The 14,105-nt window shown below is 45.8% G+C and overlaps 1 protein-coding gene across 1 annotated transcript in view; it reads right to left on the reverse strand.

The window, feature by feature from the left end:
- The window catches only part of LOC109452355 (mitochondrial amidoxime reducing component 2-like), a 23,612-nt gene continuing 9,507 nt past the window's right edge, over positions 1–14,105 (reverse strand). Inside the window, exons 5-8 of the mRNA XM_088798911.1 lie at positions 12,855–12,916; positions 12,661–12,732; positions 5,513–5,756; positions 1–2,065 (exon numbers count right to left, since the gene is read on the reverse strand). Coding sequence (XP_088655037.1) covers positions 5,714–5,756; positions 12,661–12,732; positions 12,855–12,916 — 177 coding nt within the window. The 3' untranslated portion in view covers positions 1–2,065; positions 5,513–5,713. The remainder of the gene's footprint in view (positions 2,066–5,512; positions 5,757–12,660; positions 12,733–12,854; positions 12,917–14,105) is intronic.

The following is a 14,105-nucleotide window of genomic DNA, read 5'->3' on the forward strand; positions in this document are numbered from 1 at the left end:
TGTGCCTCATCTTATTTTCTTTATTATTATTATTTTTAATAGCAGTAAAATACACACAACTTAAATGTACCCTCTCAACCATTTTTAAGAGTACAATTCAGTGACATTAAGTACATTCACACTGTTTTGCAACCATCACCACCCTCCATTCACAGAACTCTTTTCATCTTGCAAAACTGAAAGTCTGTACCCATTAAACAATAATTCCCATCCTCCTCTCTCCCAGCCCCTGGCACTCACCATTCTACATTCTGGTCCTATGCGTCTGACTACACTAGGTCCCTCAGATAAGTGGAATCATACAGTATTTGTCTTTTTGTGAGTGGCTTAGTGCACTTAGCATAACGTCCTCCATTTTGTAGCATCTGTCAGAATTTCCTTCCCTTTTGAGGCTAGTATTTCATTGTATGGATATACCACATTTTGTCTATGCACTCATCTGTTGGCAGACACCTGAGACGCGTCCACCTTTTGGCATTGTGAATAGTGCTGCTATGATCTTCAGTATATGTGCCTCACTTTTAAAAGAGATCAAAAAGTTTTAACCACACAGCACATTATCACAGCACTGGCCTCACACCAACACAATTTTGAAAATAACCCAATCCCTAGTCCCAGAGACGTTCCAGGTAAAATCACATTTCTAAAGCCCAATATGTGGTGTTGCCAAAGGCCACAGCAGATTCAGAAGAGAAGATTCTTCTAAGAGAAGAAGGGTACATGGTTTTAATGGAAGTGCTCAACAGTTATAGCCAGGTGACCATCGTCCACACAGAGGTTAATTATGACACCATGTTTACCCCATCTGGGGGAGAGGAACTAAACTTCTGTGAACAGTCTGCTCTCTCAGAGAGAAGCACTTGAGACATTACGGTCTTCAATGCATTTTCATGGTTCAAAATAAAAACATGATTCAAAAGGGTTTCTTAAACAAGGATTTATATCCTGCCTGAGACGCTTAAAATGTGGACACCATGAATAAAGGCCAATACTTCTGAGTGTGGTGTAACGAAGAGGAAGACAGAGTGTTTGATCCATCCTACAGCTTATGCCCAGAACATCATCTGCCAACATATGGACTGCCAACTGGAATGATGCAAAATGTCAGACAAACATCTGAGGGAGAGGGTCTCCTCCCACAGGAAGCGCAATGTGGGGGCCAAGGGGATTAATATAATTAAAACTTGAAGACGCCGTGTAAGACTCAGGAAAATGTGGTTAAGCAATAGACTGCTAAGACTTGAAATCTTTATTTTATTTCTTTTCCAAAGCCCTGTGAGGATAATGAGAAGAAGATGGTTTTAAGAACTAAGATTAATGGTGTCCAGAAACTATGTGAACAATCTTACTTGACATCCCCGAGACGTTTATATCTGTCCAACGTAAAACGAGACGGGGAAACATGTTAATTTTCTCAGCCTTTTGATAGCACATATACAAGATCTCTTAGCTCCACAAAAAGCTCCAAATATATTCCCTAGGACTTCAACTGCCTTAAAATATAGACTTGCATTTGTCTTGGCCACATTAACGAGATCTGTTTGACCAATACATTTATATTTATGATGACTAAGGGCAGATTATGGTTGTTAAAATTTGTCCTTGGGACATGAAAACACTCCTCTGTCATTAATACATTTTGTAATATAAACTATGATGTCAGGTCAACGTAAAGGGTAAAAACGTTCCGAAAGTATGCACACATCATTTTTTAAAGCAATTGAGCCTAATGGAATAACAAAGGTCATCATAACAAACCATTACAGCCTTGGTCTTGGCAACTCTAGCCACAGAAGAATCTCCAAGAAACGATCATCATTCCTCCAATGTTATGGCATCCAGACGACAGGAATGGCTCGCAAATGAGTCATACGGGCTCAGATCCTCGGTAGCTATGTGAGCGCTGGACGATCAATTATTCATGTGTTTACAAAGAGCTTTCCCGGTTGATGTTAACCAGAGCTGCTTGCAAAGAAGAGCTCTCCAGCTGTCCTCGGCCGTCCTGGGCCTTCAACTAACGAGCCACTTTAATTGCTGGGCAAGTCATCTGGAAGGCGGCCCTCCCCTAGACCAAGGAAATGCAATCTCTCTGAGACTTTATTAGGTGTAAAAATATTTATCAAAAATAATTATGACAACAATACTTTATCGACAGTACTCCCAGCAAATCCCAAAGAGAGAGCTAGAGGTTAGACTTGACGCAGAGCCCACAAGACTCCACCAGGACTGGAGTCTGGACTATTGAAGACATAGGTCAGGGACTGGTAGAGGGAAGAGAGAAGGGAATGCAGGGAAAATATCAGGGACCGTGGGCTTAGGAAGGAGGTAGGAGGAAGAGCAGTTTAGAATGTCCTGTGGACGTGAGGGAGCATGACTGAGGACCACCAAGGGTAAACAGATTAGGTTGGTCAATAGCCAGACGAGAGTGTGAACTTGACCTACCCATCAGCCTTGGAAGAAGTTGGATGGGAAGTCATTTCTCAGCCCTTTTTGTTACTTAATACAACCTACAGCCTGTCCATGAAGACGAATAATGCGATTAAGGCAACTCCTTCTTCTCCGCTAGCCAAAGAGCATGGGACCAGGTGGCCCCACCAGGCCCCCATCAGTTGTGTTTGAGGGAGAGCAGGATCATAGTCAAAGCTGTGGCCTGGGCTTCCTCCTCGGAACAGCGCAGTCAGAGCTAACATTGAGATACCTCAGATTTTTAAAAAAATGCATTTTTATTATCCCAATTCCAAAAACACTTATGGTGCTGAGCCAGATTCTTCTCCTTGCTTGAAATGGGGTAACTTGAGATGCTATCATAACTCACTTGTCCATTTCTAAGAACATGGTGGAGGCAAACAATATCTGTTCTTGCTGATATGAGATCAGAGTATAAAGTGCATATTTGCATGTGGTCCTGGGGTAATTCTGTTCAATGTGGTGGGAGGTAAGTCTACGTGAGAGGAGTTGCAGTAGAGAAGTGAAGGCAGCAGACAGAAAGATGGTACCCCTCCCTGGTGCATGGACCATCTGGAGTGCCTACATCACGTGGCATTTCTGTAAGTCTGGGACTAGAGTCTGGGTTACTCCCTCTCATTCTACATCCATGAATGTAGGTTTAGAAAATGAGTCCAAAGAAGGGGAATGCTTCTCCCTAAGACCCGTAGCAGGACAGCTGGTCTAAGATACTCTCTCCATACCCCCTTTAACCTTTTAAGCCCCAGTCCCATCCTTCCACAAGGAAGACAGAGGTAGCATTATCCCAAAAGAGGCCTCCTCCATGGGGCCCCTTTTAACTTCTTTGACCTTCCCATGAACACTCCTCTCCTGCTAACCACGATTCCATGCCCCTGACTGATGCTCCTTCTAGAGATCAGACCAATGTTTCTCAAAGGGAGTCAGAAATAGAGCTTTGGGGAGGGTGGTGTTAAATACCAATACAAGTCCTCATTGCAGAGCTCCAGCGCCTTCAGTGAGCTGCTGGCCTTTGAAGAAGAGTGAGGCATGCAGGACTTCCCAAAGTGACTGGTCTATGAGTTTCTTTGAGAAGCATCCCTTCAACTTTCAGAATTCCAGGGACCAATAACCCTTTTCAGACAAACTTTCAGAATTCCACGGACCAAAAACACTTGGGGAAGTGCAGTGTTAGGATATGGCACCAACACCCTGATTACACCTACAATGGAGAACTGGTCTGAGAGCCACTCTAGCACCTTGGAGTGACCTCCCACCTCTGCTGTCCGCCCTCATGGATTGTTTTAACGTATCACACACAGTTCTGGAGGGCACCTGCCTGGGGTTCTAGCCCTGGTGGTGCCAGCCCTGGTGGTGACAGCCTCATGGATGGTTCACAGATTCACACTTGGCTAGTCAAGCTCGCCCTGCCTCCACACCACGTTTTACCAAATTGGCGGCCCTCCCCCAAGTGCATCTTCTTCCCCTGCTCCCGCTCCATCACTAAGGGTGGCAGCAGTGGAGGGGTAGTTCCCCTTGTCGGACAGGTGCCTCACCTCCAGCAGCCCATCCTGAGTTTTCTTTCCCATCATGTGCAGTTGTTGCTGCTTCTACTTCCTGCTTGTGAATTTCTAACTTTTTCAGCAGAACAGCCATGAACGTGAGCCATTACACAACCTGCCTAGAAGTCCCTTTCAAGATCTCCAGGTCTAGGTTTGTAACTCTCTGCCATGACGGCAGGATAAAGTTGCCACCCAGAATGAAACAGCCACCAGGAGTGGATGTTTTGGCCTGACCTCAAGTGTCTACCACCCGCACGCAGCTCTAGGACCTTTCTGAAGGGCTGGAGGGTCTGTATCCCTGATCCTATATTTCAAGTGGAATTGTGTGCACACGTTCAGTATCCAAAATAAACGAGACCTCAGCCCTGCCTCTGGCGTTAACCAACTCATAAATATAAAATAAACACAAGTAAATGGCTTTTAAATCTCACTGACAGAAAGCTTGGCAGCTAATCTGACATTCTAGAGGTCACTGGAACCTTTCTCTTCAAATAGGATCCTTCCGCACACTCTGAGGAACAGAAGACTCCCCCAAAATGAGGAGGGTGTCTGGGTACGCCCTTCCATTTTAAGATTACCCTGCAATGCAGAAAATGACTGGGTCTGCATGAAGTGTGGCCTTTGCACATACTGGGCCACAGGGGAAGTGGATTACTATTTACAAGGGGTTAGAAATTCATGACTAAGGCATTCAGCTTGCCACTCATTATAAATACCTAGGGATAGCCGCCAGAGTGACCTTCAGTTTCTCTGCAGTCCCTAACTATGGGCTCCTCTCAGAAAGCCAATACTTCTTAAATCCTAAAGAAATTAGATTTGAGAAGCCATGGTTTCTTAAATCCTATGGGCATTCTCCTATCAGTTCCTGAGGTCCCTTAGTAAGACTACTGGTTGAACTCTTATTTTTGCCACAATCTATCCATAGTTTCAGCATAAAGTGGTTTTACTGGGGAAGGTGATGGGCTAGAGGAGTCGATTATTTTAATTCTTCCCATCACATCAAGAGTGCAGAGAACAAATTGCAGTAATTCACCAACCAGAAAACATATATACATGTACCTGTTAACTTGTAACTTTACCTCAGAGCTTAGGCTCGAGTCTCATGTCTGACACTTTTTATAAAACCAGCGAAAAATGTACAGCTTTTGGTAAAAAGCATGGATACTTGACAGTCCTTCAAAAATGGGTGTTTGCCCAGGGATGCTGTGTGTGAGTGGACCCATCTGTAAGAGACCCAGCTGTGGTCAGGTAGCACAGCTACCTGGCTTTGTCCATTCACCTCAGTCAGCTCTCAGAGCCTAACTCAGTGCCAAGAATTTAGTAAGATCTGAAACTAGTCAAAGTACCTTCCATTTATTAATAATTTTGAAATATTTTTTCTATGATTTAGTCAGCTTCCTCATACATTCAAAGAACAAACTGGCAAGCAAAGATACTTTATCAGATTTTAGTTATATAATTCCATCAATGGAAACATTAGATACTGATTTTTAAACAAACTGACTTACGTTTTCCTTTTCTCCTGTGAAAAGTCTTCAGTGGCTCCTTCTGAATCACACAGGCACGTTTCTTCTCATCTGTGGACTTCAGAATTTTTTCACCGTGAACTTGAAGAGGAGTACCCAGTTATGCATAGATGGGACCGGCAAGGATCCAGAACTACGTGACAGAACAGCCATCCTCCTGTGTGCTGTTAGAAAATCAAAAGCCTAATGCAGAGAAGCACAAAACACCTGGAGGGAACCCGGCTTCCTTTAAAAAAAATAAAAAAATTATAGGATAAAAAAACTAAAACCTATCCATCCACAGGTATTTTTTCAATCTTTTCAACGGTTGGGCTGATCTCCCAATCAATGCCACTAGATGGCACCACCTCCTTTCAAAAAGGTGCCTTTTTGCTCTTACGTGAAGAGGGCCATCATCATTTCCCTGGTAACATCTAACAGCATCTCAGACATCAAACTAGGGGTGTTGCCCTCTCTAGTGCTACTGTTCACTCATATATTGGGAGAAGTTCAGGATCATAAATGGGATATATTTGATACTTTGTTTCATAGCAAGGAAGGTTTTTGTTGGTCTTGCTTTTCACACGTTCCATGTCAGAGTCTGACAGCAACACTGCTCTCAGGAATTGTTTTTCCTGCCTCACATTTCTGCTGTCCCACAGCCCAGAGGCGCTGCGTGCTATGAAGGATTCTTCCAATCCTCTTGGACACTGTCTACAGAGCAATAGTGACAGATCTAAGATGACGTATGGTTCTTAAGTGTTTCCTGAAGGTCAAGCTCTACATGGCTTTTCAAAAGCTAGCCTGGGCTTAAGGAGAAAAATGAAGTGACGTTTCAGCCTTATTTGGGGACCTATTTAATTTCCATTGCATGCCCGGTGCATGAGATAATAAAATCTTCCAGGACTTTCCTCTCGCTCACCCACTATCCCTCCCCTCCCCTCCCCTCCCCTCCCCTCCCCTCCCCTCCCCTCCCCTCCCCTCCCCTCCCCTCCCCTCTTTCCCTAAGGAGTGGTAATGAGATGATGAAAGTTAGCACTCTGGGTAGGCGAATGAAGGAGAAAGAATTATTCCACAATCAAGAGTTAAGGAGGGAGTTTTCAGAATCTTGTCATTTATGTGGCTTCCTGAGGTCCTACTAGGTTATCAAGACGATATTTCTTGGCTTTGAGCACCAGGACACTGGAAGCATTGAGATACAAAGATGTGCAAAAAACTTGGAAATCACAGACCTAAAGAAAATGCTGAGGTTCCAAAACACCACGCTTCAAGTTGTTGACACTTTTGAGGACGTTCTTAAAAGACATCTGATGATTCCTATTACTGGCCCAGCAGTTACATGAGGTCTCCCACTTTGTCCCTGGGTTTTCTAGAACAAAACACTGTCCATAGAGGTGATTTTCCGTATAATTTTTGTTCAGAAGGAGCCCACAGGCAATAACTGCGGTAGAAGAAAGACCATGATGAGTCCCAGCCAAACAGAAGCAAAAGCTCAAACAGCATGTGGTTTCTTCTGGATGAGGTCAGCATCCACCCCACACAGCACCGCCATGTTGCCCAGCTCCAGAGACCGTCATTCCCATCAAAGTCTAACAGAACAGCGCCTCCTAGCGCACACACTACAGAAGTGTCGCCAGTGGCGATATCCCCAGGTCTTCTCTCCACGTAAGAGTCCCTTTTTCAAGAGATTGGGTACTTGATATGATAGACATAGGCTGTCACCTTTCTTTTCCCAGACATGGCTCCTTCTGACTCTTCCGTGTTGTCACCAGAACCACCATCATACCAGTCACTCAGGCTTGGAGTCCTGGAGTCATCCTTTACACCTTTCCCTGGCTTTCCATAGCTTGTCCCTGGCTGCCAAGTCCTGAGGTCCTTCCTGCACCACCTCATTTGAATTTGCTCCCTTTTTCACCCACTATCACAAGCGTGCTTTCTGCACGCTTAGATTAAGGTAATAACTTCTTAACCAACCTCTCTTCCTCATTCTCCCTCCCCCTCCCTTTCAATTCATTGTTGACACTACACTATATTACTTTCTTAATTTTGCTCTGGCCCAATCATTCCTAGGCTCAGAAACTTTCAGTGGCTCCCCACTGATTCAAAATAAAACATTCCAACTCTTTAGTCTAGCGTGCAAGGCCCCCTACCGGGCCCCAGACAGTTTTTTCAAACCTGTCACCCTCTGCCCCTCATATATACCTATGCAGTTCCACATTGGATTCCTCAGTGTCCTTTCATCTTTGCATTTTATTGGCTCGGTGATTCCTCTGATATTCCCATGGAAGGCCCTTCCTCCAGTTCCCCGTGGATTAGAATTCTACCTTTCCCTCAAGGCCCAACTCAAACGCTACATCTCCTAGGAAGAAAGCACAGGGTCCCTCCGCTTTCTCTGCCTGCCCCTTGAACACGCACATGTCTATCTGTTCTACAAGAAAGGGAGTCCCTGGAGAGCAGGAGCTGTGTCTACCTCCTGTGGACTGCTCCCATCCACACTGGGTCCCATATGTCACCAGTGACCCAGAATCCTTTATGGACGGATGAATGTGTTGGTGCGTAAGATCGTCCAGTAGCAGCAGTATGAACATCTTTGTCAGGCAGAAAACACAAGAGGCTCCAGGAAGAGCGAGCAGATGTGTGAGAATAACGTGGCAAGATTCTCCCCCTCCCCCGTCCACCAGGAGAAAGTTTTCTTTCAGTTTCTCATTTCAGCTAACTCCATCTTTACATCATTTTTATATTTAAAACATTTTGATAGAAAGCATTCATTTCATTCTACCATGCTTAAAAAAAAAAAAAAAAAAGAACCATTGCAACAATTTGGTCCTAATTTTGTTCTTCAAATCTGAAATGGCTAATGAGAAAACAGAGAGGGTGCAGTCTAAAGCCTCCTTCAGCTGGTCCCCAGGCTGCAGGCACCAGGTGGATTAGCAGCACGTCTGTGCTGTTCATTGCTGTATTCCTACAGCCTGGTACCGTGCCTGGTATACTGCAGCCACTCAAACTAATGTCGGTTGAACAAACACATGAATAAATCAGTGAAGGAAGGAAAGCCATGAGCTGCTGACCCAGGCTGCCCTGCCTTGACAAGGGTATCCCCTTCCTCCATAGTCAGCTCTCTGCACTGACCTTGGATCCTGGGAACCCAGACACCTCTCCTAGCCTGCCTCTCCTCTATTGGCATGCAATACCAGGGACATTTGGGAATCTGTGTCTGTCAGAGGGTGGCCTCTTCAGGATGAGGGACGGATCAGCTATTTTATGACTGTGGATTTCTCCTAGCTGCCAAGCTCTGCAGTCTGGGGCTCTGATGACCCCAGGGAGGGCAGTGAGATTCGGAGTTCTGTGCATTATAGATTGACAGTTTATAAAGAACACTACACAGACTCTCTTAACCCTTACAACAGCCTATCTGGGAATTTGTACTGTCCCCACTTTATAGGTGGGTCTCAGAAGAGGAACAGCCTTGCTCAGGATCCCAGAGCTGAGTGGTCAGGCTGGGGTCAGAACCCAGGTCTGACTGACTCCATCGCCTAGACTCTTCCCACCAAGGATGTGACCTCTGGTCATGTGTAGACTTCCTGGGTACACGCACGGGCCTGGGAACAATTGAGGGGGTTAATATTCACTCTTCTACACAAAGGTGTAGCCACTCATGAGTTTCACCTGCCCCTGCCCATTACCCACTCACATCACACTCACACCCCCACCAGGTCACTTAGGCCTGGGGAACCCAGGGGAAACCCTTTAAACTGTGCAGGGTGGAATGAGGGGGTGGGTTTGTACACATACAGACTTGGTCACCTGGTTCTCAGGTGGCAGTCCATTTTGCTGTCCGGGAATAGAAGCAGTAAGCTATGGGAGTGGAGAGGTGGCTCTCAGGTGACCCAGCCTGCCAGGGCTTCCCTTTGGTGCGGGCCTGCCAGGCCAGGCCTCCCCAGTTCTTGCCCCACCACCAGCTCCTGCTAATACGGCCTCTGCCAGGCTGTGGGAAGACTCAATAAATGAGATCGGCAGCGCCCCCTTGTGGGGATGAGGAGTTAGTGACTGAGGTTATGAATTCCTCGGCACACGAAGCCTTGTTCAACAGACTGAAAACAGTATTGTCTCATACATGGCTCTATGACGCTTTCAAATAGATATATATGTTGGGATTAATAAATTACAAACTCTATTTAACTTAGAGATCTCCATACTTCAAGGGTGTAACGAGTGGAAACCCTGTTACCTGTAAAGCACTGTGCACCAGTGAAGGCTGCTCATTACTTACTCTGCCTGGTTTACTCATTACCTGGTCAGTGACTCAGCCACGACTAGAGATGTTCTCTGGTCACTGCGGGGTCCCCACCCAGGGGCACAAGCCACTTCTGAGGATCACTCCCTACGACCTGTACGGTCAGGTTAAGACCTAAACAGAACTGTGGAAGTGCTGCAGACTAAACAGGCTGAGGCTGGGTTGCATTTAATGCAGCCTCAGAGAATGCAAAGAAGTGTCTGCAGGCTGCTCCTTCACCCAGGTGTCAAGTTCAGAAACTAAGACTGTCAATGATCAGAGCCTACATGGTCATCGTGCATGGTATTTTATCATCTATTTTTAAATAAATCATATTTATTGCCTCACTCTGATCCACCAGGAGAAGTACTATTAGTCCAGTTTTTATAAATAAAGTAACGGAGACTGCAAGAAGCGAAGTGACGTGTCAGTGTCACACAATGAGCAGGTGCCGAGCCAGATTGCGGTGGCCTGTGTTACCACCACTATATCCTTCCCCGATTAGCTCAGCACGGCACAATCTAACACACAGGGCTGGTGACAATTGGCCTATTGTCACAGTATGTATGCATCCAACAAAAGCCTTGCTTCCACTGAGCAAACGTGCTTCCTCGTTTCTATTAGGAGCAAGATACTTTGGAAGCACCAATGACAACACCCTGCCGCTCCGAAAGCTGTGGGGAACCAGCGTGGAAGTCACTGTCCCATAAGAAAGAACAGACCAATTCCCTCTCCAGGTTTCCTACTAGCACACAGGCCGCCCTGTGCCTCCTGCCTTGAGTGTTTTACAGACAAGCGCTCCCTTGCGCCTCTGGCCGGGGGATGACAGGCATCCTGGGTAAGGCTAGCAGAGACGTCTGCCTTCTGAGAACTTGCATTTGGAAGCAACACAGCCCTGGGGCACCATGAGGACACAGGAGAGGGAAAGCAGGGTGGCTCTGAGCATCCTGTCCCGGAGTGAAGAGGGTGCTCTCCACACACTGTTTGCCTTCCTTCCTGTGATTTATGGCATGCGGCCGGGCCTTTCTCTGCCCGATTTATGGCCACCTGTCCCGGGGAGGACATAAATTACTACCTCTATGGCAATTTAAATCTCAGTGAGAGATAGGAGAAGACACCTAGGCTGGCTGCTCTGTCTCCTGGGGGCTTAAGGGCAATTAGGGGGGATTGTGGGGCTGCAGAAAGTCTGCAGAAGATCAGGAGAGCTGGGCCGGTGCCCTGTGACCCCTGCCTGCCTGCCCTCACTCTGTGTTTGGGGTCGATTATCGTCTTTCTATAAACACAAACTCCCAATGCAGGGAGGGGGCACTAAAGATTCAGAGGAGCAGCCCAACGTCACAACATGCTTTTAGGAGGCTATTCCTGCCAGTGCAGACACTTTCTAAATCCAGAAAGGTGCCAGACACCAAGTGACGTGTTGGTGGCTGAGGGAACAAGATGTATGAAAAAAGGTGATGGTCAATTTCCCAAGTCACTTGGCTGGTTTGGCACAGAATCATTGCATTGTGCCCTGCTCATTTCATGGGGAAGAACACCCAGGGCTGAGCAACGGGGGACCTGCTGGTGACCGTGCGTGGCAGAGCCAGGGCTCCTGACAGGGATGGGACACACAGTAGCTTCTGAGATGGCAGGATCAGCCGAGAGGGTGGGTGCTGACCAGAGGAAACTAAATTGTTGGCACCGAAAGGGCCATGAGCTCGGTGAGAGATTGAAAGAGAGGGGAGGCAGCATGGCTCACATTCCAGGGGGGCGAGTGTGGTCCCACAAACCCCAAGTATAACTCCCCTCCCTTAATGTGCTCTTTCATGATGGCTTCGATGCCAGATGGCCACACTGCAACTTCATTCCTTCATCAAGTCTTTCAGGGATTTGCCCCAGGCAGAGGTCACCACCCCCACGCCGTCCCCATCTACAAGTGATACCCAAGGACACAAGTCAGGGTCAAGGCCGAGAGGGCAAGGAGACCTGACACCCCACCTGTGACCCTGTATTATGGGGGGGAACAAATGAAGACGAGCATCGTTAGTTCACTTTCAGAGTTTCAGTAATATCTTGGGCCCAGATTTGGCAGATAACAGCCCTGAAGTGTCTTAGAGAATGTATATGAACATATATATATATATATGTAAATATATGTATTTTTTCTCGTAATTCCATTACCAAAGAACACCTCCATTAACATTTTGGTTTATAGGTATCCAGGCTTTTGCCTACTTATGTGCATTTACCTATTTTACAAAGCAAAATCAAATAAACAAAAACAATAAAGTAAATATTGTATATGTTATTTTGTAATCCACTTTTTAAAATTGATGTTATCTTAACTATCTTCTCATGCAATTTAGTTATTCTTTGTAATTGTCTTTCACTTAAAACTTTTTATTATGAAAATTATAAAGTACACACAAAAGAAAGAATAGTGTAATGAATTCCCTCATAATTATCACTCAGATTGTATTTACTAAGATTTTTGACACATTTTTTTGTGTGTGACTTTTTCTTTTTTTTTTTTGGCTAACGTTACTATATAGCACATCCCAGACATCATGCCACTTCCCCTCCGTACTTGAACACCCTTCTCCAGAATATATGGACATTTCTCCTATCACCACAATGCCATTATCACATCTAATAAAATTTTGGTATCGTCTAATACTCAGTCCATAGTATAATTTGCCAAAATACCGAAACAATGTTTTTGTTTTTTAAATTGATTTGTTTGAATCATGAAATCCAAATGAAAAATAAAATTATTTGTGCGAGCATGTATTCTGGGAACCAAAGCACCCAGGAACGCTGCCCAGATTACACAGTCACAAGGACTGAATGTGTGTGGCTTTTCACTGCTCCCTCAGAGATATTGAACTGCCTGCCCTACCTCTTCAGGGTCTCCAGCGGCCCCTTCCTGCTCCTGACGCCAGTGCCTGGGTCCACTGTGGTTAAAATGCACCTGGAGACACACACACACACACACACACACACACACACACACACACACACACAGAGCATCAGGGACAAAGCAGACTGACCTCGCCCCCACACCCCATCCTAGCAGCAGCAGAAGTGCCTTACCTGGAACAAGCCATCATCCTTTTTAGTTCCACGTTGTGAATAAGAAGCTCATTCCACGAATCCTAAGGGACAAAGCCCAAAATTCACATGAGCACTTCTGAGCCCTCGCTCTAACACACCTATGGAAGGATTTCTCATGAGTTGACACCTCATGAAGCCACTTAGGTCAAAAATGACACTTTACATCAGTCCTGAGAAACTACACACCTTCCTTTTCCCTCTCTCTGCCTTTGATGCGTCAGTTCATTCACTTGACATGAAATGCTCCCTCTCCTCTCACTTGTCAAACTGTGGTGGAAACTCACCTCCTCCAGGAAGTCTCCCTGACTGATCCTGCTTGACTCAAGGGAGGCAGGGAAACAAGGGAGCAGAAGGAGTGGGTGAAAGAGAGGAAGGTATATGGAGAGGCTGTGTCAGACCCCTTTGTGAGTGACTAAGGTGTATTAAGATCCTTACACCATTACATGTATGAGTTTTGTATCTCCCCTGGCCGCATGTGAACAAATCCAGAGCCGGCCCAACAGCCTCATTTCTCTTTGCATCTCCCCTGGAGGCCAGGAAGCTCCTCGGGCACCTGCCAAAGGCTGGGGGTCACTGGAGTCTACTTTCAGGACATATCAAATCAATGGATTGCGTCCCGCAAACCCAGCAGGGGAGACAGGACATACGTATATGAAGTTAGTGATCAATGTTCTTTTACAAAGGTCAAAAAACTGAGTAAAGGCTTTTAGAAAGTAGCCAGCAACAAGCATGTGCTGGTTTATCTGTGCAGGCAAGAATCGTTTTGGCCATTTAGAGAACAAATCCCAGGCTCTCTGATTAGGGAAAGTTTGTGGAAAAGGTGGGGTCTGGACTGAGTTGTCCAGGGCAGAGATTTGGAGAAGCACAAAAGAAGGGGAAGGGGACTCCAGACAACCCTTAGAAGGAAGGACACTAAGGAGACAAGAATATCTGATGGTAGCCCTGAATGTACCCTCAAAAATCCATGCGTTAAAATGAACCTGCCCAGACCTTTGTCAGACATGAGTTCCAGACTCAGAACTTTAACTTTACTAGTGTGGATTATCCTTGAAATATGTATTGCCGATTTTGTGGTTGTTGTTCTTAATCATGAAAAAGCGGGGCACCTACTGTAGGTTTGGGCAGCCCCTGCCGGTTCTGTGTACATTTCACCACAAGGGGACACTGTGGTCACAAAAACCATAAAAATCCAAAAAGAGAGAAATGAGGGTTCCAGTTAGGAAATTAATT

The sequence above is a fragment of the Rhinolophus sinicus genome, chromosome 6 (genome assembly GCF_057876585.1).
Source record: "Rhinolophus sinicus isolate RSI-liver-muscle chromosome 6, RSI-T2T, whole genome shotgun sequence".
Classification (NCBI taxonomy): domain Eukaryota; kingdom Metazoa; phylum Chordata; class Mammalia; order Chiroptera; family Rhinolophidae; genus Rhinolophus; species Rhinolophus sinicus.